The sequence below is a fragment of the Trifolium pratense genome, linkage group LG4, assembly GCF_020283565.1.
Source record: "Trifolium pratense cultivar HEN17-A07 linkage group LG4, ARS_RC_1.1, whole genome shotgun sequence".
NCBI classification, from domain to species: Eukaryota; Viridiplantae; Streptophyta; class Magnoliopsida; order Fabales; family Fabaceae; genus Trifolium; species Trifolium pratense.
The window spans coordinates 42,574,715-42,600,280 of NC_060062.1; the positions used below are offsets into that span (position 1 = coordinate 42,574,715).

At 32.2% G+C, this 25,566-nt stretch overlaps 1 protein-coding gene and 1 long non-coding RNA gene across 3 annotated transcripts; one reads left to right on the forward strand and one right to left on the reverse strand.

The window, feature by feature from the left end:
• The first annotated feature begins 15,887 nt into the window (after window positions 1-15,887).
• On the forward strand, window positions 15,888-17,763 carry LOC123923677 (ethylene-responsive transcription factor WIN1-like). The gene is made up of 2 exons (XM_045976383.1): window positions 15,888-16,034; window positions 17,047-17,763. The coding sequence occupies exons 1-2, from the start codon at window positions 15,892-15,894 to the stop codon at window positions 17,618-17,620; spliced, it is 717 nt and encodes a 238-aa protein (XP_045832339.1). The 5' UTR covers window positions 15,888-15,891; the 3' UTR covers window positions 17,621-17,763.
• A 5,665-nt stretch (window positions 17,764-23,428) lies between these two features.
• LOC123881745 lies at window positions 23,429-25,341 on the reverse strand. 2 transcript variants are annotated; one of them, XR_006799578.1, is made up of 4 exons: window positions 25,139-25,341; window positions 24,837-25,051; window positions 24,060-24,187; window positions 23,429-23,654 (listed from the first exon to the last, which is right to left on the reverse strand). It is a non-coding gene; the product is annotated as an uncharacterized LOC123881745 (long non-coding RNA). The 2 variants fall into 2 exon arrangements; XR_006799579.1 differs by having other exon boundaries at window positions 24,837-24,870; window positions 25,139-25,338.
• Window positions 25,342-25,566: the final 225 nt, after the last annotated feature.

A 25,566-nucleotide genomic window follows, 5' to 3' on the forward strand; every position in this document is an offset into this window, starting at 1 on the left:
CTAAACCTGAACCATCTCCCATAGTGACTGAGTCGAGACCTTCATAGTTAGCATGAAGACTTAAGTTGTTTAAGTCTGTGGTGATGTGATGGTTGGTTCCATTATCAAAGATCCAGTTTGAGTTTGCAGCAGCATAGTTAGCAGTAGGACCAGATTGCATGAGTTGTGGACAATTCTTGGCTATATGACTTGGAAAATCACAGAATTGACAACTTGGTAGTGAACGATGAGCTCGAGAATTGAAGTGATTTTGGCTCCTTGACGGTCCTTGCTGAAAAGGTCGGTAATTATTGTTTGAAAAATGTTGATTGCGTGAAAAGGACTGCATTGGGTTAAATGAATCCATTGAGTTGTGTTTCATATTTTGTGATGGCTGTGAAGCATGACGACCGCCGCGACGATGCGTATTGCAGCCACAAAAATTTTGTGGTCTATTTCGTTGATGGAAATTTGCTGTTGGGGCAGTAACTTCAGCAGGTCCATCTTCTTTTTGCAGAAATTCTTCATGTGCAATGAGATGGCTATGTAATTCTTCAAAAGTGAAGGATCGTTCTCTGGTGTGAATGGATGTGGCGATGTCGCGATACTCAGATCCCAAGCCATTCAAGACATAGAGAGTAATATCATCGTCAGAGATTGTGGCATCCAAGACGGCTAGTTCATCAGCTACTCGCTTGATCTGAAACAGGAATTCCGTGACAGTTTGAGAACCTTTGTGTCTTCTCTGCAATTGATTTTTGAGGCACATCCCATGAGCTCGTGATGGATCAGCATACTTGGCCTCAATGGCCAGCCATAGTTGGCGAGCGGTATCGCAAGATACGAAGGCAACGGCGTCACGCTCAGTCATGGACGCAAGGAGAAAACCAACAATGAGTTGGTCATTTGCAAACCAATCCTCAGGCTGGATTATCGGTTAACTTACCATCAACAGTAGTGATAAACTCAGGTTTTGGTTTAGTTTTCCCATTGATATAGCCTTTGCATTTCATGCCAGCAAGCCAAGCAAAAAAGGTGGAAGTAGATAATTTTAGTGAAATTTGTGTGCCTTTCTTGAGAGGTGAAAGATTGTTGGATTTGGAAGCTATGGTGGATCGTACTCGGCGGAGTCTATAGGGCGTATGATACCATATAGAAACAAATGTGCACAGTATATGAATTGATATTATCTGCCTTGATATTTACATAGTATACACGTATTGTTTATATAGGATACATGACATATAAGTTTGAATTCTATCCTAATATCACTCCTATGATTTCTCTTGTCAGTTACAAGTTTAATTACTTGATCGGTTATGATTGCTTTTCCTAGAATCACTCTTACAATGAATGCTTTGATTCTATATCCTTAACGGTTCCGTTAACTTTGGTTGATAAATGGTATGATCCTGCCTTTCTTCTTTTATGTCTCATTTTCTATGTGATTGTTAGAGTGGAAGAGAGTGAGAGAGAGGGAATAATTTCATCAATGAGCATTGATTTTATTGATCATATGAATACAATCTATAGAGATACAAATTGCAGTGTATTGCTTGGTTAACAAACTAACTAGAGTAACCAACTCAGGTTAGTTACTAACTAACCAACAAACCAAAAGTAGTTATAACAACCTGTTATAACTAACAAACTAACAACTATCTTGCAAAGCAAGTAACTAACAAGAATAGAGGGACAAATGCTCCAGCATCTGGTACAACATCTTGTGCAACTGATTGAATTGTTCTTCAACAGTGATCAGATGTTTGTGGTGCATGTTTGGTAATCAGATATGGTGTGTGGTGATAAGTGCCCAATTTTAGTTAAAAGGTATCATGAATTATGGGCACTTACCAATACATTTATGAAGAAATCTTGATTAAAACCCCTTTTGATGTAAATACAACATTAAATCAAAGAAAAATTGATCCCAAGGCATTTTGTTAGGAATGGCTAGAAAAAGCAGGATTTTGAAGCCTTCGCTCAGCGAAGCCATAGCGAGCTGCAGCGAACAAAACCAGTGGGTTAAGGGTCCATGGCGAGCTTCAGCGAGATTCAGCGAGCAGGACAACAAATTAACCATTCGCTCAGCGAAAGATAGCGAGAGATGGCGAGCACAACCCGGGAGGAATGGTCTGATGGCGAGACATAGCGAGCTTCGGCGAACAAAATGATGAGTCAGGCTTTTTGCTACGTGTCAAGAAACCCCTTGCTTAAGTAACTAGTTCGCTCAGCGAACATCATTTCGCTTAGCGAACTCCACTGTCCTGAAAATCTATAAATAGAGCTCAGAAGCCATTCTCTTAGATATATAGTTTTGTAATAGTTCAGAAACATAAGTAACATTAGTTTTAGAGTTCTTGAAGGTGGATTCATCATTGTACTTGAGAAATCAAGAGATGTTCTTCATCCCTTTTCATCATTGTTCTTGTAAGTTTACTTTTATCATGTCTAGCTAAATTCCTTTGTTGTTGAGCGAACACCTGCAGAACCTGCAACAATTTTTCTTTGATTGTGCCCTGTTATTGTGTTATCTAATTAGATTTTATTTCAGGAAATGGCACCAAAGAAGCCTTCAGCTGGTAAGAAACAGAAAACCATCGCAAGTTCTTCCCACCAAACTGAAGAGTTGGACATGAACCGATTCAAAGGGCAAGAACAATTTGATCGGTTTAGGGCACTAGAAAAGAGAAAATTTTTGAGTGAGAGGATCTTTGACATCTTTGAGCATGGAGATTATGAGAAGTTTGCAAGAATTGTGCAACTCCGGGGTTGGGAAAAAATTGTGCACCCACCATCCACCTACAACCCGGTCATTGTAAGAGAGTTTTATGCTAATGCTCTCCCAGAAGGTGATGAACCTTTCCCCTACACCACCATGGTTCGTGGTCGAACCATCCGATTCGACCGCGATGCCATCAATGCATACCTTGGAAACCCTTTCACATTGCCACACAATGAAACACTGTGTGCATTCCAAAAACAACGGAATCGGGGAACTTGGGATGCTCAGTCTATGAGGAGTAAGCTACTTAGACCAAACACTGATTTTGTCTTTAATGCAACCCAAACACCTTTGAGGGCAATGCGAGAGGATATGAAAACCTTCACTGTGCTGCTGTTTAACCTGGTTTTGTACAACATCCAACCTAATTCCCACCCTTCAGATGCCACCATGAACATCCTGGGCCTTATTCATTACATAAATGAGGGATTGGAAATAGATGTTGCGGGAATAATCTCTAGGTGGATGAAAGAAATTGTTCTAAGTGGTCACCCGGATAGGGCACTTAAGTCTAGCAAGGTAAAGACCAAGAGTCCTTTAGGTTTCCCATGTCTCATTATGGGATTGTGCTCGGCCAACAGATTGAATCTTCCTCAAATTGGGAATGAGGATATTCCTACTATCAATGATGATTATGTTGACCGCTACTGCAAGCCAAAAAAGAAGAGAACACGACAGCCACCACCACCACCACCACAGCCACCTACTCAACCAGCCACCTCCGGATTCTCTGATCAAAATTTTTATAATTTCTTTACACACTTATATGATCAGAATGATGCAGGTTTTCGGGCAATGACAGTTGTTCATGAGTCCATCTATCGGACGCATACAGGCCAGCCAGTAATGAACCCTGAGGATTTTCAATCCTATGTTCATTGGCCTGAGGTCAGGCCTACTTTCATTGGAGGAGGGATGGCACCAGATGCTGATGCTGGTGACAATGAGGAAGCTGGTATGGAGGATGATGATGAAGAAGATGATGGTGGTGAGGGTGATGCAAGCATGGCGGAGGAAGATGAAGAAGAAGCAGATTCAGATGATGACTGAAAGCTCACAAAAATGAGTGAAAATTTACAAGCTTTCAGTCATTTATTTCTTTTACTAGTTGGTTTATTTAGTTGTTTTGTTGGGAACAAGTTTAATTCATGTTTTATGTGGTTTGTGTTAAGCTTTTGTATTTTGAACATGTGGTGTGGTACTTGACAATGTTTTATGACAATGTCTTTTAATGTTTTAAATGTTAATGTTTGATATTTGGTGACAAGTTTTTAAGTAGTGTGAATATTGTGAATAGCTTTTTGCAAACAAGCTCACATAATTAGGAAAAATCTGAAGTTAGGTTTGTGGTAAATCAATGATCAAGCATGGTAATAATGTTTTGTAGAACTTTATGTCTAAACTTCTTGATTAGTCCTTGAAATAGGCTTAGGAACCTAACATGGTTTTGAATTGTGTTGATTGTTCTAAGATGATTTTAAATGTTTTTTGTTGAACATGATTGAAGCTTGTGTTATCAACCTAGCCGGGTGAGAATGTGTGAACTTTCCATTGTTTACATAAATTTTTGAGAGCCAGCAATGATGTGTGCTCATTTAATTTTAACTTAATCTTGCTGTCACTAATGAGTTTGATATTGTGGATATGATCAAGGCCCTGTTTCTTTTTGAGTGATAACTACTTGGCCAAACTTAACCTACCTTGTGAGATAGTGATCTTTTGTGTCCCCTGTTGAGCCTTAAAATTTTGAAAATTGTTTGTTTTATAAACCCTGAAACCGAATGAATGGAAAAACAACTACTCTACCCTTGTCTTAGGATAGGAGAGCAATTGTATTTCAATTAGGGTCATGTTAAGATTCAAGTTGTGGAGAAGTAGGTTACAGATGTTACAAAAATGATTTGGAAAAGTAGTGGATTGGGTGATTGAAAAGAAAAAAAAAATGTTAAAAAATAAAAGATTGACACAAATGAAAAGAAAAAAAGAAAGAAAAAGAAAAAAAAAAAAATTCTGAAGAAAGTGTCATTGTAAAGAAAGAAAAGAATCACCAATGAAATAGGGGAGAAAAGAAAAAGAAAGGGAGTAAATGAATGCGAAATTTTAGATGAATTTGAAGTTCTGTAAGTTTTGTTATTGCTCTCTTATCCTTGAGGCCTTTTGAAATCCAAAGAAAAACAATGAATTTTTGTAGCCCAGCCCAGTTACAAGCTTAATAAAGTCCTTAGTGATCCACGATTGACGACATGTTTTGTGACATTGCTTTGATGAATGTTTGAATTGAATTGTTGCATACACATTGTTTGGATTGAGTGAAACACTTACCCTTGAGTGATATATTGGTGAGAAATTTTTGATAACACTTGAGTCTTGATTGTTTGATAAAGATGTTGAGAATTTTGCTTAGACATAGCAATTAATTCATGATCATGCTTTGTTCTTTTGAATATTTTAAGAAATAGTCTTGAGTACGCATAGTTTTACTCATGCTTAGGAAAAGAAATTTCAAAAACTTTGATTGATTACAAACCTTTCCTGAGATTTAAAATTTTGAGCTTGTATTTTTGAAATGTTACCTTTTGTTTGAGGACAAACAAAGTCCTAAGTTGGGGAGATTTGATAAGTGCCCAATTTTAGTTAAAAAGTATCATGAATTATGGGCACTTACCAATACATTTATGAAGAAATCTTGATTAAAACCCCTTTTGATGTAAATATAACATTAAATCAAAGAAAAATTGATCCCAAGGTATTTTGTTAGGAATGGCTAGAAAAAGCAGGATTTTGAAGCCTTCGCTCAGCGAAGCCATAGCGAGCTGCAGCGAACAAAACCAGTGGGTTAAGGGTCCATGGCGAGCTTCAGCGAGATTCAGCGAGCAGAACAACAAATTAACCATTCGCTCAGCGAAAGATAGCGAGAGATGGCGAGCACAACCCGGGAGGAATGGTCTGATGGCGAGACATAGCGAGCTTCGGCGAACAAAATGATGAGTCAGGCTTTTTGCTACGTGTCAAGAAACCCCTTGCTTAAGTAACTAGTTCGCTCAGCGAACATCATTTCGCTTAGCGAACTCCACTGTCCTGAAAATCTATAAATAGAGCTCAGAAGCCATTCTCTTAGATATATAGTTTTGTAATAGTTCAGAAACATAAGTAACATTAGTTTTAGAGTTCTTGAAGGTGGATTCATCATTGTACTTGAGAAATCAAGAGATGTTCTTCATCCCTTTTCATCATTGTTCTTGTAAGTTTACTTTTATCATGTCTAGCTAAATTCCTTTGTTGTTGGGATTAAATGTAGTTATTTTGTGATCATGTAGTCAATTCGATCTTAATATATATGTTTTCTTTATCAATCATTATAAGTGTTATCTTGTTTTAATCGTCTATTTCTAAAAGATTTGAACGGCATAGACATATATTGTTTGAATCGAGAGTAAAGATAATCACTTATTAAACTTCAATGTTTAGACATAGATGTCGAATTTAATAATCACGTCAAATATCAGATCTTAATGCTATTATGTCGATTAATGATTCGAGACATCGAACGTTAATAGATATAATAGATTTCATGGCGTAATCCGGACACGGATACGTTCGATGTGTGATATGTGATAATAATGATTGGTAAATGAAATATATATAGTGAGGTTGATTGATACATGCTAACGAGATAATGAATCTAGTTCCGACAACTTTTTGTTATCCGAAAGTTTAAAAATCCTTTTAACCAAATCGCACTTTTATGTTTTCAAAACAAATCTTACAAAACCCCGCACTTAAAATCATGGAAATCGCAAACCAACGTTTGATATCACACTAGTCCCTGTGGATACGATATAACGAAAATACTTGCTTTTGTACTTTCATCATGTGGTTGCTTTCATATTTGAGGTGGTAGCCAGTTTTGGCATTTGGATGATGTGCATTTGTTTGTGGATTTCGAATACTCTTATGTTCTGTCTCACGTATTGTTCATAAATATATGGCTTTATATATAGAGCTACATAAAAACAAATCATATCTTTTAAATAACAAATTAATCTTATAAATTCTAAACATATCCTTAAAATTCTAAACAGAAATATAAATCTTAATATTATCTTATTTTAAATATAAAATCTTAAAAAAAAATAATTATGCACTATTCTCAACATAATTCACACTAAATTGATTTTCTCTCATTCTCATTAGTTAAATATGATTATATATAGTAATGCTTATTTCAATAACAAATAGCACAACAACTATATTCTCATCAATATATCTTGTTAGGAAATGATATGTCTCTCATTGTTTTCACATATTTAAATATGACTCTTTGAATCATGCATATCATGTAAGATTAAATATTATATATGATTGAATCATGCATACAAAGTTATTGTATATTTTAACCCGTAATATTGTTTTATTTGATTTTTACGAAACCCCTATTATACTATGTACTACCTTCGTCTCTAATTATAAGATCCTTTTGAGATTTTTCTTTGTCCCTTTTTATAAGACATATGCCCCTAATTATAGTGCATATTTTTCTACAATCTTCAATAAATACACTAAAAAACATTAACTCATTCTCTCTCTTAAAAGATAAAAATGTAAAAGCAATATCAATTATCAATAAATTTAATACCACAATCAACTTTCTTAATCTCTGTGTTTTTCTCAAAAGGATCTTATATTTAGGGACGGAGGTAGTATTTTTTTTTTACAATATTTATCCATCTACATTATTTATCAAATAACTTATTATATTTAAATGTCCACAAATATATTTAAATGCCCACAATTCTTTGCTCAACTGACAGAAATGTCGAAATTGCTAGGTCAGACGTCATTTAGTCTATCTAAAAAAAACTTATTATATTTAAATAATCATATAATATTTTCCTATATTATATTATTTTTTATCAAAATATAATAATTACTTATTTGTTTTGTTTCTCACTTTTTTCATCTATTCTTTTTCTATTGTTTTATTTTTTTCACACACGTGTATAAAAATAAGAGATATTGTTGAAAAAATACGAGCACTAAAAATTATTATTTGTCTAACTTTTGATGTACTCCCTTTGTTCCTACGTCCCCCTTTTATAACAACTATTCTCATTGGATAATTGATATACTTGATGTATAATACAGATCAAATAATCAATTGTTACTCTTGTAATTATTAACTTAAACTATTATAAAAAAAAATTAAGTGTGTCTCTTCATAAGATATTTTATTTATTTATTACTAATATGATAAAATTGAACTTTTGTTTGTACCAAAAAAATTGAACAAAAAATTAAGTTTTTGAATCGTTAGGTGAAAACACGCGAGTTTAAGTGATTTTACTGATTTTATAGGGAGTTAAATCGTATAAACTCGTTTTGACTTTCTATTTTACTCAAAATGATTTTAGCTCTAATTTAGCACGAAAGTCATACCTAAAAACATAGAATCCATAGAATTTACGATCTAAAACGAGTTTTTAACAACATTGCCAAACAAAGATCTTTCACAGATAATTAAACATCTTGATTTGCAAGGACCCTTCATATGATCCTTTATATTACACGTCAAGGATTTTTTACTTTTACAATCTCCAGCAGTAGTGAACAATTCTTTCACTAATATCAGCGACTGTTTCCCTGTTGGAACACAATGAATCCGTTAACAACACTTAAATGTTGATTTAAAAAGATAAATGATGGAAAAACATCAAATTATAACCTAACTAGCGTTTCTTCCTTAGGTGAGAGGTAAGATCTTCCTTAAGTGAGAGATCAGATCCATATGTTTTGCAACATTGTACGAAAAAATGTAAGAATAACATAAAAAAAATTCAATTAAGCATTCATTTATGAGATAAACATTCAATTAGTATTTAGAAAGAAGATAAACAAATTTCAAGTAATGTACATCTAATATATTAAAATCGATTACTACCAAATTTACTAATTTATCCTTAGTAGGATTAACCACATTCTAAGTTTTGTATCCTTTATTGTAATTTTACAAACAAAAAAAAGTTATAGAAAAAAAAAAGAATAAGATGAATACAAAAAAGATCATATATGAATCTATACATAAAAATTGAAACAAAACAAAAACAATAAAAACATTATAAAAAATTTAGTCAATAAAAAAATATAGAAATAATAAGATAAATACAATAAAAAAAAATTATATGTGAATCTGTACATAAAAATAGGAACAAAACAAACACAATAAAAAACTTATAGAAAATTTAGTCAATACAAAAATTTATAGAAAATACATGATAAATACGCATAAAAAATACGAATATAAAAATAGAATCATAAACAATATTTTTCATAAAAAAATAATATTGCTACCAATGTTACTACAGTACTAACTATTAATAATAATAATAATAATAATAATAATAATAAAGTTAATTACTATTAAATGTTCTTAATCAAATTTCTAAAATTTTTTTATCAAAAATTATACACGGGACTATTTGTAACTTATACATAAAAACTGGATAAATATTTGTCATTTATAATTATAATCAAATTTATTTATTTAATAAGTTTTACAAAAAATAACATAATAGTTGCACTTATATAACACATTATTAAATATTTTATTATAAATAAAATTTCAACATTATAATAATGACAAACTTAAATATCGAATAAAAGTCAATAGATACGTGCGAATGCACGGGTGTTTAAACTAATTAAAATAAAAATTCATAACAAGAATAACAATTTTTTTTAAAAAAAATTATTATCATGGTATCTGTGAATATCCGCAGATACTTCAAAATTTGTGAATTACCCGTTTGACGGATATCCGCACAGATATAAAGTGGATATGAATATCATATTTATCCAATATCCATTTATATTCCTAATCTTAACACATCGAACAATCTTCGGCAAAAAAAAGTGGTCATATGGATAGTAAAATACTAATTGCAAGCAGTGAACACATCAATAGGCTTGCGCTATACTTCAATTTGGTGTCATGTGTGTTTAAAACAGTTTACGTGGCTAGAATTGATGCAGTTGATTCAAATTTGATCTGGTCTATCTAATTTTAAGGGACCATCGATTTATCGTGGGTGTGGCCAATCAAAATTTAAGGGGAAGAGCTGGGAAACTCTTATGGCACAATGCTTTGTTGCTGGCAATGGCAAAGAAGATGTTTTCTCTTCCCCCTCCCATTCCCCCTCCCATGAATCTTTTATATCTCCAATATTTCAATTTTGCCCTTACAGAAAAATTCGGTTTCTGTAAATTCAGAGTAAATTTTGGTTTTTAGAAACCGAAATTTGTTTTCAAGACCAAAAAAAACTTCGGTTTCTACGAACCGAAGTTTTTTTAAGGGCAAAATTGGAAATTCAAGGGGGATAAAAGATTCATGGGGGTGGGAAGAGAAAACATCGGCAAAGAATAGAGCTGAGCTTCAGGCAAAGGTGCACATTCACTGTGAGGTGCTGTCATGATTTTGGGTCAAGGATCACTTTCTTTGATAGCCAGTTACTGTGGAGACAAGTCCATAACACACAATAATAATGTATTAAATTACCCCTAAGATGATATTAAAAAATGCACGTGGAATTTTTAAAATAAAAAATATCAGAAATACATCAATGATCGTTCAATAACTTGGTCAAATTCGCTGAAATCTTGTAAACTCGCTCGAGTTTATTTGTATTTGCGAGTTTATCTTTAAAGGTTCAAATTTTATTTTTTTGCCCATTTGTAGAAAAAAAATAACTTCAATTAATTTGGAGTTTGGTTCTAATATTAAAGATCTGTTATCGTTTGGAGAATTGGAGAAGAATTTGATGATGATATGAAGATAAATACATCAATAAGATGATATTGTAGCTTTGTAGGAGAATTGAATTTTTGAAGAGAGTAACTCTAGTTATTTTTTTTGGATACTTCTAACTTTTTAATAATTTTAGAAAGTTATGAATCTTCTTGTTTATATGATCTGTTGGAATAATTATGTATATTGATACAAGTTTATAGACATGTTACTATTCATATGATCATGATTTGGTATATTTTGACTTTGTAATTAAGTTAATATTTTAAAATATTGACATTTTATTATAGTATTATATTAGTATATATGTCACATACATATATTTTTTTTGTTTACTAATCATTAGTTGGTTCAGTGGTGATTGGCGCTGAACTTGGTAGGGAGAGGGCTGAAACCACTTGATGACAGAACCGACCATCGAACCATATTAAACTGGTGGCGAAAGCCGAAAAAAATACACATTACATTTTTTTTCCACCACAATTATCCAGCCCGCTAGACCGCCTGTTCTGGTTTGAGGGTCAGTTCTGTCATCAAGTGGTTTCAGCCTCCTCCCGATCCCAGTTGCGAGGATCGAACTGTGGTCCTCCTACCAAGTCCAACGCCAATCACCACTAGATCAACTAACGATTGATAAATACATATTACTTTTAATATTATTTTAATTTTAGGTTAATTCGTACGATTTTATGAATTGAGCTTATGTGTCAAATTTACCTAGACAAAATGAATTGAAGTAAAAATTCGATTATGACAATCTTTCATTAATTATTATAAAATTAGTATCTTTTTATTAAAAATTAGTATAACTATTGTATTCTTGATATACAATTTTGAAACCTCCGCACTAAAAACACTACTACCATTTTTCATAAGTATACAATTACAAACAGATCCGCGCCTCACATTTCTTTTAAGCCACTTTAATTTTTGCTCCTCTTTGTATAGGGTCTCTAAATCACTGTTGATAACAACACTCTCACATGGAGTATGTTGGTCCCAATTCTGAGGCCATCTTGGTTTGATAAATGTATGTCCAACGCACAAATGACCAAGTTTGGCTAAGCATATACATTAGTGATTAATCATCCAAAAAACCAGTAAAATAGCTTTTTTTGGGTACTATATAAGTATACTTTCTACCGTTTATAATTAACGCAATAAAATTTAGGAGCTTTTACGGTACATTTGAATAATTTGAATGTACCGGTACATTAAGGCGTTAAATTGATAAATTAGCGATTATTTTTATTAATTAAGACGATTATTGTATTTTAGAGATAATAATATCATAAGAAAAATCACAATTTCATTGTTTATAAGCAATTCACTAATATTTTGAAAATTTTCATTAAAAAAATTCAATATTGACTATTATAAAGAATAAAAATTAAAAAAATATCAAATTTTATATTTTTGACAATTTTGATAAATAATATTTGGTTATTATAATGTTTTTAATGATAAAAAAATTATTTATTTTAAAAAACATCCATTTACCTATCATTTTAATGACCTGATATACCGGTATATTGGAAATTATCAAATGTACCATAAAATTTCTTTAAAATTTATTAATCTCAATAGTAAATACAAATTTATAAGGCCCCTGAGTTTAATTTATTTGATAGAAATATTATATTATATACACTGTAAACACATGCAACAAGGATTTTATTAATTTTGTGTAATTTTTAGTTGGAAAATGCTATTTATAGAGAAAAATTGCTTTGCAAAAATATAACGAAGCTATATTATTGGCCACTTTCATCCAATATTCACCATGATTTCCGCTGACTCACAAATTAAAAATTTGGCCAACCATTAAAAGATAAAAGTAAAACATGCATGTTTCACTCACGAGATTTGTGATGCCTCTATGAAGCACAGATACCGACACCGAACACGACACTGATACTGATACTAACATGGCGATACTAATTTTATTTTAAAAAAATAACATAATTCAATATAATTATAAGTGTTTATGTTGTGACGGTGTCCGACACCAAGACACGTCTAATTTGAGGAGTGTTCGTAGGATGCAATAGTGTCGCTGTATACATCACTACTGTATTCATTAACTACTAGAAACAATATCACGTACACTCTCATAATATTGCATGCATATACTTTTCAACACAGCCACACATTTTGCCCGCAGATGTCAATTCGTCTCATGAAGTCAGTGATCGGCGGAACACTCGGAGACGAATACGATATTATTGGATTATTTTCCGCTTCATGTTGTTACTCACCTCACCACAGTTTAATCTGTCTCCAATAATATCAACACGTTCGAATATTACAGTGTTGTTAAAAACTAAGAAAAGTACTGTTACTACTACATGTTTTGCTTCACATCAACGACAACGATGCAAAGCTAATGAAAAACAAATTGACCCAAGAGGTAGGTGTAGTGTAGGTCAACACTTAGTCGCTTTGAAGGTGAGGTGGCAGTGGGAGTATATAATATATAATAAAACTCAATATTTTATTAAAATTTAAAAGAGTTTCAATTTTTTAATAACATGCGGTCCGACATTTTTAGCTAAACAGGCTCGGTCCTTTTTTATAAACAGGCCTGACTCTTTTTGCTAAACATGCCTGACCCTTTTTGTGGTATGCATGCCATTTTGGGACCAAGACTTTTCACTTATTGTATTAAAAATTAGAAGAGTCTTCAATTTTTTAATGACATACAGTTTGACCCTTTTAGCTGACAGGTTTATAAAAAAGTCTTGGTCTACTCTATTTAAAGAAATAGTCTGGCATGACTGAACCCATTCAGGCTAGACCACATGCCCCCGTAGATCGGCCTAACCTATATTCCTAACCCTAGTAAAAAAGAAAAAAAATCAGAAATAAAGAAAGCACATTTAATTTACAGGCTTTGGCTAACATGGAAGACTTCATCAAGTCTTCCATGGTGCACAAGTTGCCCATATTATTATAACGAATACGAATTTTACAAAATCGACCGTTAGATTGAAAGTTTATATCGTATAGATCATCCATAATTTTTTTAAAAAAAATCGAAAATCGTTTGATATGTTATTGAGACCAATCAAGATTAACAGTATACAATAAAAACTCATAAACCGTTAATTTTGATGGGTCTCAATAACATATCAAACGATTTTTGATTTTTTTAAAATAAATTATGAATGATCTATACAATATAAATTTTCAATCCAACGATCGATTTTGTAAAATTCGTATTCGTTATAATAATATGAGCAACTTATGCACCATGGAAGACTTGATGAAGTCTTCCATGTTAGAATTGGCCTAATTTACAAATAGAAGAGTCTTCACATTACTTTTTTCTTCTTTGATTTATTGTTTAATTTTGGAGGCTTGCTTCCATATAAACCCTAGCCGTCATTAGGATTCCTATTTATTTTGTTCCCCCTTTGTGGTTCTTGTTTATTGCCTTTGTTTTCTATTCTAATTTCTAACCCTTATTGATATGTTACCCTAACACATGCAGCCCACATGCCACTTTTACACGAATCCTTTACCTTTAACCACCGTTTTTTTTCCAGGTTGATCGTCAATCTCTCTTGGTCTTGTTTTGGTGGTCTAATTTCCCGTTTGTGATCCCTTAATCCGTGGGCATTCCAGTTTGTGATACCTTAATCCGCGGGCGGCATTCCCCTTTGTGATACATTAATCCACGGGTTTCCCGTTTGTGATACCTTAATCCGCAAGCATTCCCGTCTATGATCCCTTAATCCACGAACTTCCCGTTTGTGATATTTTAATCCGTGAGTATTTTTACTTAATTTGATATGATTCATCTCTTCGGCCGCTGCCCTTCTACTTCTTTGGTTGTTGCTCTTCGTTTGCTTGCTATCAATGGATTTAATTTATTTTCGGGTTAATTTTGTAACAAGCTTAAAGCTTAGTAAGCTTTAGCTTGAGGGAGAGTGTTAAAATATACAATATTATATTATTATTTGTTGAGAAAATATCTCTATAATTTGGTTTGTTTATTCTTGGCCCTACATAATTAAGGGATTTAGTTTAGATTTAAATTTATTCACTTGGTTATAAATACCAAGGTAGTATCATACTATTTGATTATGTAAATAATGTAATTAGGTCATTAATATCATTATCAATAATATTCATTGTTCGTTATTGTTTTTCTCCTCTTATTTCTCCTAAATCTCTCAAATTCAACAGTTATTTTAAAATGATGGTAAATAGATTTACCCTTCATCAAGAAAAAAAAAGTAAATAGATATACCCACATCTATGGGGTGGGATGAGAGTTGAGCTAAGAATTAAATAAGTTGAAAATTCATAGTTCAAGTTTTGGTAAGGTGTAAAAAAACTAATATAATAATTAAAATACTAGTAATTTATCATTAGAAAAAAAGATTTATCGACATACTACACATACAAATACTGCCTTCGATCTCTTATATAAATAAAATTTTATTTTTAAATTTATTGAAAAGATGATGGTTTAGTTTAGATACATCACATTTTCAATTAATCTAAAATATTAATTTTTGCTTATATATAAGATCGATAAGAAGAGTATATATTCATATGAAAAAAAATTTATGGTCAAGATCCATATGAACATTTGATTACAACGTTAAAGAAATTAAAAGCCGCACGCATTTAAAATTTGCTTTATACAAAAGGCAGTATAACAAAAAAAGGTGTACAACTTAATAATTGATTAGAATTACCACATGCACTTAAATAGCCTCATCAACCATTTTGAATAATGCAATCCCCATAAGATTTCTAACAACCGCAAGTGACTATTTTCTAGTGACTCCACCTCATAATAGCATATAATAGAATTCAAGTGAAGTCATGTATATATACACATCACTTTCATAATTGAACATGCATGCGCAATATATGAGCTAAAAAGGAAAAAAAAAAAAAAACAAAACAAAACACCTAGTTATATAATCAATCGTTAGTTAGTTTTGTAGTGATTGACGTTGAACTTGGTAGGACGGACAACAGTTCGATCTCCACAACTGCAATTTGGAGAGGGGGTTAAAACCACCTAATGCTAGAATTACTTACTCCCGAACCAATTAGGCGGTCCAATGAGTCAGAGATACTGATGATAAAAAGAAAAAACTAGTTATTAAGTTATATAGTAATTTCCAACGACTGCGCAAGAAATTGAAGCAAAAACATTTATTTGATAGGTACATGTTTAGGTGAAAATGTTAAAGAGTTTGTTGTACTAGTCACTAGGGTTTACCATTTAATTGGCCGACAGTGTACGTACACTCTAACTGATCACCTCTGCGTGTTTGCTTGTTTCCCCCCCTCCATTCCTTTTATGTATATATTGTACATTCTATATCTCTTGCTCTGCTCTGCACAACTACTACGTTTTACCAACATGGTTCAATCGAAGAAGTTCAGAGGTGTCAGGCAGCGTCATTGGGGTTCTTGGGTTTCTGAAATAAGACACCCACTTTTGTAAGTTATTCTTCTTCCCACTCCATGCATTTCTCATAAGAGTTACATCAACATATTCATCTATAGCATGTTTATACTATAGTACTATGAGTTTGACATAATTAGTGTGATTTTTTTTATTGGGAGTAAGTACAAGTGATACAGCATCCAGTGCAGAAAGAACGAACGTTTAAACTGAATTCAAACGTAATTAGTGTGATGTTATGATTATGACAAAAATTACACTATAATGTTTAGTATAAGGTCATTGTAATCTAGTCGTACTCGCAACAAATGATTCAGATTATGCACATAGTACTTCAAAATGGACCTTTTATGGTCTATTCATAGGTGTAACATGTTGTGATCTATATATTGTTAATTTGTTATAATAAGATAGAGACATTTTTCTATTTATCAACTTCTTTTTTAAATGAAAAATGTTATTATCTTTGTATTTTAGAGCTGAAGATCGTTAAACCGTACATCTCCTTATCAATCAATTATTTAACTTTTTTTAATTAAACCATCAAATCATCTTTATATCTTCTTTTTATTTGTTAATCTAACAACAACTATATCATATTGTTAAGAAATCCCACATCGGTTGAGAGATGACATGAATAAGTGTTTATATACTAGAGACAATTCTCACCTTACAAACCGGTTTTGTAGGGTTGAGTTAGACCCAATATTCAATTTTAAGATGGTATTAGAGCCTCTGCACGATTCATTGGGCCACCTGTTATCAGGTTTCCGCTATCGGGTCACTCACCATTTATATCTACGCACCAAGCCCAATAGTGCTGAGCGTAGTTAGGCCTAATATTCAATTTTAAGACATATGACCAAAAATAGAGGATCCAAGTCCATATAAGTCAGTGCTTTGACACTGCTAGAAAAACATTGAATTGAAGGCTAAAAAAATAGAGATGAAAAGATTAATGCTAGTTTATCTTTTTTTTTGTTTCTTCCTAGTAGTGTTGTTTTCTATGAAGTTTGTCACTATTTGATATATATTTTGAATTAATAGGAAGAGAAGGGTGTGGCTAGGAACATTTGAAACAGCAGAGGAAGCAGCAAGAGCTTATGATCAAGCAGCAATATTAATGAGTGGTAGAAATGCCAAAACAAATTTCCCAATAACACAAACTCCTGAGGGTGATCCAAAAAGCAGTACTAGCACTGATCATGACAAACCTTCAACTTCGTCAAAAGATCTAGAAGAAATCTTACACGCTAAGCTTCGAAAATGTGGCAAATTACCATCTCCTTCAATGACTTGTTTAAGGCTTGACACAGAAAACTCTCACATTGGTGTGTGGCAAAAACGTGCTGGCAAGTGTTCTGATTCAAATTGGGTTATGACTGTTCCACTTGGAAAAAAGAAGAGTGTAACCGAAGATAGTAGCGGTAGTAGCAGTAGTAGTGTTGTGCCATCATCGGTGGTGGCAACGGAGGAGGAGATTGTGCGAGGAGAGATTGATGAAGAAGATAGAATTGCACTTCAAATGATAGAGGAACTTCTTAATGACAAGAACTGTCCTAGTCCATCAATTAACAATACTAAACAAGGAGATGATATTGATAACACTTTTTTTCTTTAAAATGTATGTTATTTTTCTATCTATATTATGGTATTCACTTGTTGATTAATTTAATATATATATTTTTTTTTTATCAAGGTCATTATTTCGGAGAAAAAATAAGTTTGTAGACTACTTCTACATGTAACATGTGGGAATTTCCATTTCTACCATATTATATATATAGTATATCGTATTTTTATTCAGTTTATTTTTTTTTAAAATCTTTATATTGTAATGTAGATTCATGTCTGTCTAATGGATATATTAACTTACAAATCTAACGGTTCTACTATTGTTTTTTTGTTTTTACCAAGGGTTCTACTATTGTTTTTTTTTTTTTGACTAAAAAAGATAACGATATTCATTCATTCCAATAATTGATGGAGTACATCAGATCCAAATACACATTCAACATAGCTAAAAACAAAAAGGATGAATCTGCGAACAAACTCACACTATCCGTGTTAATAACATACAACGGCAAAATGCCTACAAATAATAATATGATAAAACTAAAGTCACCGAAATATTGATGCCCAAATCATTGATTGAATCTGCAATTGATTGAAGATGATATTTCAAAATGAACTAAACGAACACCGTAACAAGACTGAGAATTCAACAACGTCGTACCAAGACGACGATCAACACAAACGCCGCACTCAAGACGACGATATCACACAAATAAAAAAGAAAAACAACTAAAAAACTCAATCTATGTTAAAAATCACTTATTTAGATTGAAAGCAACAAGAAAAAAGATGAAGAGGGGTGATTTTAGGCCAAATATGACCTAAAATTACCCCTAACTAGCAGAGGAAGAAGAAACTCAGAGAAAAAGAAAATAAGGCCGATTGGAGTGGAAAATGTGCTATTATATACTATTGTTGTATCATAAAATAGTTGTAAATGATTAAAAAAGGAACACATGGAGCCTTTGAACGATAATGTAAACAATTTTTCACATTTTTGTTGTTGTCAAGGAATGCGGTGGTTAGACTTACACTCTTTAAATATTGAGAATCACGAATTTGAATCTAGATCACTATAAATCAATATCTCTGGCGACTATTAACTAAGTTGCGCGCACTTATGGACAATTATCTTCAGTTTTTATTAAAGATTTTATTATTAACAATCGACTATTTTAAGTTTGTCAATACACAATTTTGATCATTAATATATTTAATTATGTATTAGTAAAAATTACAAAAAAAAAAAAATTAAAATATTCATCAAAACAAATTCAACATCTTATATTCTAATATTTTTTTATTTATTTGTAAAAAATATAGTCAAAGTTGGTAAGAATATCACATTATATATAAAAAGTTCGGTTCAAACATGAAATTTCCCAATTTATATACTCATCTCAATAAGTGAATGTCTAATTACTATACTGCTTGATTAAAAGTGAATTTCCAACAAATATCTATCTCATTATTCATTAGATATTTGTTGTCCATTTATCAGAGACTTAATACAAGTTGAATATTAATTAGTGGAAACCATTTTTATCTATCTTTCTCATAGACAACAAATAGATGATAAAAAAATGCAACAAATCCAAACTCTTTTTTTTTGTTGGGCAAATAAGTTGAATGTATAATTTGCGTACGTTTTAGAAGGATTTGCTTTCCCTACCCGCAACACTCTTCTATCTCCCCAAAATTTCTTTTTTGTCCTTACGAAAAATATTGGAACACATTTTTCGAATTTTTTTACCATTAAAAATAATATTTAAGCTACAAAGAGTTCGGAAAATACGTCCCGAATTGATTTTGCAAGGGAAAAAAATAATTTCTAGGGATAAAAGAGTGGTGGTAGGGGGAAGGGGGAGAGAATTTTCTTGATGTTAGGTTCTTAATGGGGCCTAACAGATGAAGAACTAAAGTTGTGTTCAGGATGATTTCTCTCCCGACCTCCGCCTTTCTTTTATACCCCCAAAAATCTCATTTTGCTCTTTGCGGTTTGAAAAATTTTTGCCAACAAACTTCGGTTTTTACGAACCGAAGTTTTTAAACATGAAAAAAAAAATTCGGTTTATATAAACCGAAATAACATAAATTTACCCCCAAAAAGAAGAAAGATTTATGTGAAAATTCGTGTAGAGCTACATGTGGTAAATTTAGCATATCTCTTTGAATATACGTCGTATGCTAATGATTTTTAATCTAGTGTAAAGAAGATAATATATACTACAATATTGACACCAGAATTGTTAAACTTCATTAAGTATAGTATAAGAAAATCTACCTACAAGTTTGAGAAAAATTTCTGTAAAATGTTGTAGAGATACTTGTGGTAAATTTATCATAGCTCTCTGAATATATGTCGTATGCTAATAAATTTTAATCTGGTGTAAATAAGACAAAATTTAGTACACGATTGACACCGGAATTGTTAAATTTCATTAAGTATAGTATGCGAATATCTACCTACAAGTTTGAGAAACGTTTCTGCAAAATGTTGTAGAGATACCTGTGGTAAATTTATCATAGCTCTCTGAATATAAGTCGTATGCTAATGATTTTTAATCTAGTGTAAAGAAGACAAAGTTCACTACAAGATTGACACCGGAATTGTTAAATTCCATTAAGTATAGTATGAGAAAATCTACCTACAAGTTTGAGAAAAGTTTCTGCTCTATTTCTGTATCAGTACCCATTATTTGGTCAAACTGAACATATTGGATAGTTAACCCTAAAAAAAATTTATATTTGTATTCTTGACACCCTAAGCTTTCCAACGACTGGTCGTTTACTCAAATCGGACATCGTTTAGTATTTCAAATAAATTGTGGAAGTTGAGGGTTTCATGCAGAATTTATGCAGGAAATCTGGAAAAAAATTTGGAACACAATATTTCGGTTTATATTAACCGAAATTTTTTAGCATGACAAAAAATTTCGGTTCGTATAACCCGCAGTACCCCCAAGGACAAAAACGGAAATTCAGGGGGTAGAAAAGAAATTCGAGGGGTCGGGAGAGAAATCATTTGTGTCCAAACTCTTGAGGTTGGGCTATAATAAGCAGAATAAAAGGCTTGGGCCTGGACAATTGAAAAGGAAGATAAATTCTCTTCCAACCCTCCTATTCTTTTTAAATCCCCAAAATTCAAATTTTGCCCTCGCAGAAAAATTCTGTACGCAGAAACTGAATGTTTTCTTAGTGCAAGTTCAGGAAAAATTCGGTAAACAGAACCCGAATTTTGTTTTCAAGGCAACAAAAATTTGATAAACAAAAACCGAATTTTTTATACAAGGGCAAAAATGGAAATCCAATGGGTGAATAAGAAACATGGGTGGAGAGAGAATTTATCAAAAAGGAATACACATACCATAGAATAGAAAAAATAGAAATTTTGTAAAATATTCTTTTTATTATTATTTTTTGTTTATAATGTATCAAATGATCGAACTCAAAATCTCATGCATGTTACTCAAACTTCTCACCACTAGACCAAATTTAGTGGCTTATTTTGTAAAATATCCAGTCAAAGAAATTTTTTGTAACAACTATTATGGGAATCCTCGTGAGAATTTGTCTCGTTTGAGGGCCTAAAGACGGAAAATATATTTCCCCTTCGAGACGGAGATTGGGGAGAAAATTCTGTTAGAATATTTTCTAATATTTTGTGGGCTACAATCAATTGTGGTTATGATTTTAATTAAAATGGGTTGATGTTGTTGTCATCCATTTGATAATGCTTAAGCCCGATAATTGTGCTCAAAACTATTAGGCTTCAGACACTAATTCTGATTTGTGTAGAAACAAAGTACTGTAGATGGTGTGAAAGAGGAGTACGACTCCTACGACGACGATGATGACCACGAGGATGAGGAAATTGCCGAAATTGCACTTCTAGCTCCTCAACATGAATTGTTGGTTGACCGGTATGATAGACTCATCATCATGCCATATACCGTCACAGAGTAAGTTAATTATTATTAAGAATTTGTGTTTAATAAATTAATTGGATATATATGATAACCTCTAGTGTACATGATGGGTAGTATGACTAGGGTTGTGATCTTATAAATAGATTGACTATGTCCCATTTGCCGTCACGCTTAGAACATACGCTCATTTGTTGTCTTCCCCATCAAAGACTTCAAAGACCAGAGCAAGTGATTAGGCAGATGAAGACCTTGTCACATATTGGTGGTTCCGATATCGACTAATCCTGTTAATCATGATTGTTCATTCACAAATTCCCCTCGAAAGAGGTTCAGGGATGAGATGAAATTTTATCCCCGTCTCGCGGAGACTCCGTCCCCGAACACTTTATTAAAATAAGATATATATTCATATACTTTATATATATTATAGTTATTATATTTTCATACAATACACAATATACTTATAAATTTTTTTACATGTGATATTTAGTATTGTCACAAAACTCACATGAATGTCTTCAATTTGTGTTTGTTTTTTGAATAATTTTTTTTTTTGGTTTACCATTAGTTTGATTGAAAATAATATAAATTTAATATTTTTTTTATCTTGATGAATTCCCGTGAAAACTATGGGAATCCGTTGAGATATAGATAAATGACGAAAACTTATGTCAAAAAAAAAAAAGATAAATGACGAATACTCTCTAAAACAGGGAATAATAGTGGGGTCGAGGAACATTTTAAATGACATGGATGAAGATGATCTCCGATTAATATCTGCCCAGTAAGCATATGCATGCATGGTCTATTATCCTCTTTGATTGCTACTTGTAGGGTTCCAATTAATTTTTTCTAGTTAAGGGATCACCAACTTGGAACTCGATCATGAAAGCTCTGAAAACTCTTTCTTAATTTGCTGATGATGGGTTCTAATTAGAGATGTCAAGCATGTCTGGCATATAGACTCTAACGTGGTTTCTATTTGTTTTAATGTTGATGCGAGTGTTAACTAACCCATGTGTTGTCGGGTTTGGAGGGTTAAACTAATAACAATGATCATAAGGAAATTTCATAACAACCTATTATGGTAGTATTGCTATTTGCTACTCCAAACATTCTTCATGCTGAGACAATGACTTTGTTACACGACCTTCAGATTTGTTGTAACGCAAGTTGTAACGATATTAGTTTCTTCATTCTTTATTCTTTTTTTATAAGAGACAATTATTCTTTTTAAATTCATTGAATAATTAATTTATTTGATTTATATTATTATTCGATTAATCTAGAAATATGAATATCTCTTATAAAAATGATCAGAAAGAGAATTTGCTACTCTTATTCTCTTCACATAATTCAATTAGTGCAATTAATTGAGGTTGATATGGTGCTTCTAGAAAACCCTCCTATAGAGCTTTGCTCAACTCTCACTACTAGAAAAATCTTAAATACCGACGGGCAAAATCTGTCTCTAAAATGCCAATATTCCGTCACTAAGCATGTTAGAGACAGAATTAGAGACCGATTTGATTCTGTCTTTAATTTCCTCGTCTCTAAACTATCAGAGACGGATTTTATATTCTGTCTCTGATTAGAGACAGAATTTATCTGTCACTATCAAATAAATATCGGTCTCTAAACATTGAATTCAAAACATAATAAATCCGTCTCTAAAGGAGACAGAATTGTCCGTCTCTAAATTCAAATAATTCTGTCTCAAAAATTCCGTCTCTAAGCATAGAATTCGGTCTCCATATTGACAAAACACATTTTAGATTAGAACTGGTTTCACTTAATCTCACAGATAAGTAATTCTAAACATAATTAAACAGAACTGGTTTTATAATTAGATTAGAACACAATTAAGCTCACACGTAACAAAACTACAAATAATCCAAATCATAAAGAAGTTTATTCTAATTGCATTTTGAAATAAACCAAGACACATAAATTATTTCATTCAAATATTACAAAATCACGTTAATGTACAACTATTTTCAGCTCAAGTAAATAATGAACTCTACAAATATTGTCACTAAAATACATTTACATATGATAAAATGCAAGGGTCCCAATAAAACTTGTTTCTCATCCGCATCAAAACTTGTTCAAGTAGCCTTTGCACATTGTCATACTTCAGTTTGCATATCCCTAAAAACCATTTTAAAATTATATATTAGTAAAGCACACATTACATAATTTACTAGAATACAACTACATAAATTTCATCAAACAAAACCCACCAGAAATTAAGATTGACCAATATACATCAATCTAATAAGCTCTTATAGTTTTAGTTCCTTTCAACAAGCTTTAATGTCTAACTAACTTCTTCTTTCATAGTAAATTCTTATCTACTGCAAGATAGTCTAAAAATAGATGCATGATGCATTGCCATTAAAAAAAAGATGCATGATTTATCAAAGTCCCTAGACATTTGGTTTGAATGCAACAAGTGAACACAATATTAGCATAAATTGATTAAAATCTTGTTTAGTAGAAATATGAGCAAGAGCCTAAACTAACTACCCAAGATAACTAGCCTGCATAACTTACATTTGCCAACTTGAAACAACATAGGCTTGACCTTCTCATCAACTAGAAGTAGCATACTCTTCCTCTCCTCATCAAGTAGAGAAGCAACTCTTTCATATTCTTCTAGTTATACTTGTTTATACAGCACTCTGAAACAATTTCAAAAAGACATTAGTAAATGCTAACTTAAACAAGTCCAAAAAGAAATTTCTTATCAAATATTAATAGAATAAAAAGTTCAATGAAAACAGGGGAAACAACAAAGAGATTAGAGAAGGATATATGTCTCAACTCTCAAACCATGCTGCCTGCATAAGTAATTTAAGATGCCACTATAGCAAATAATTAGTTGGTAATCTTCTAATTAATTTAAAATGTTATCATGATAATCTGAGCTTAAATATACATCAATAAAATACATCATTCTATTATAATCAAAGCATGCATCATTCTTCCCTAAACATACATCAAACTTAATTAAAGACATGATATTTAGACAAAGCCATAATATCTATTATGTATCAATTGAAGTATTTCAAGATCCTCAAGAACACTACTATAGCATGCTCAAAACCAGCCTACATAACTTGCATTTGCCAATTGAAAACAACACTACTATCATGCTCAAAACCAAGACCAGATACCACCCTATAAAATACATCAAACTTAAAGAAGCATCTGCATTAATCACACCCAGGAACGTCTGCCACACTAAACAAGCCAGATTCAGTGATATTAATATCTATCAAATTACACGCTGCCTTAAATTTTAACAACAATAAACTTTGATATTCATACCTGAAAGCAAACTTTTAACTTTTTAGTTTCATTTCTGCAATTGAAATAAAACAAATCAGAGATATACTCTTGTATCATGTGAGCCAAAGATTTGGTTAAATACAAATTACTGAATTAGGGTTCCATATTTGGGGGAATTAGATCAGATCCAACTCAACACAAGTTGAAGAGATGTAACAACAAGTGAATCTATCTTGATAGTGGCTCTATGTTTTCTACAACAATGAAAGGAGAAAGAATGTTAACTTATAATGGGGAAGAATTTTACCACGATGATGTTGGTCGCGGTGGAGGGATCTTACCTCGATGGGAGAAAGTAACGACGGGAGATGTATCTTCTTGAGGGACATGGGCGAAATTGAACTAGAAGGGTTTCGGTTCTTTGTCACCAGCAAGTCACGCTCGAAGCACCATCTCAAACAGAGGCATGTGTTACAGAGAAGAAGCCAAGCAAAAGTGAAGGCAAAAAATGAAACGGCGGAAGGTATATAGACAGAAAAGTAAATTAGGGTTATGATGGAGTACATTTTAATTTTTATAATAGATCCGTCTAAAATCTATCTCAAATTTCACACGAATTTCGGACGGAACTGGTTAGAAACAGTAACAATGCACAAAATTATGGACCCGTCCCAAAGCCGTCCCAATATTTCACATAGATTTGGGACGGAAATCGTGAAAAAATTATAAAATAATCAATAATATGTGTTTCGTCTGAAATTCGTCCCAA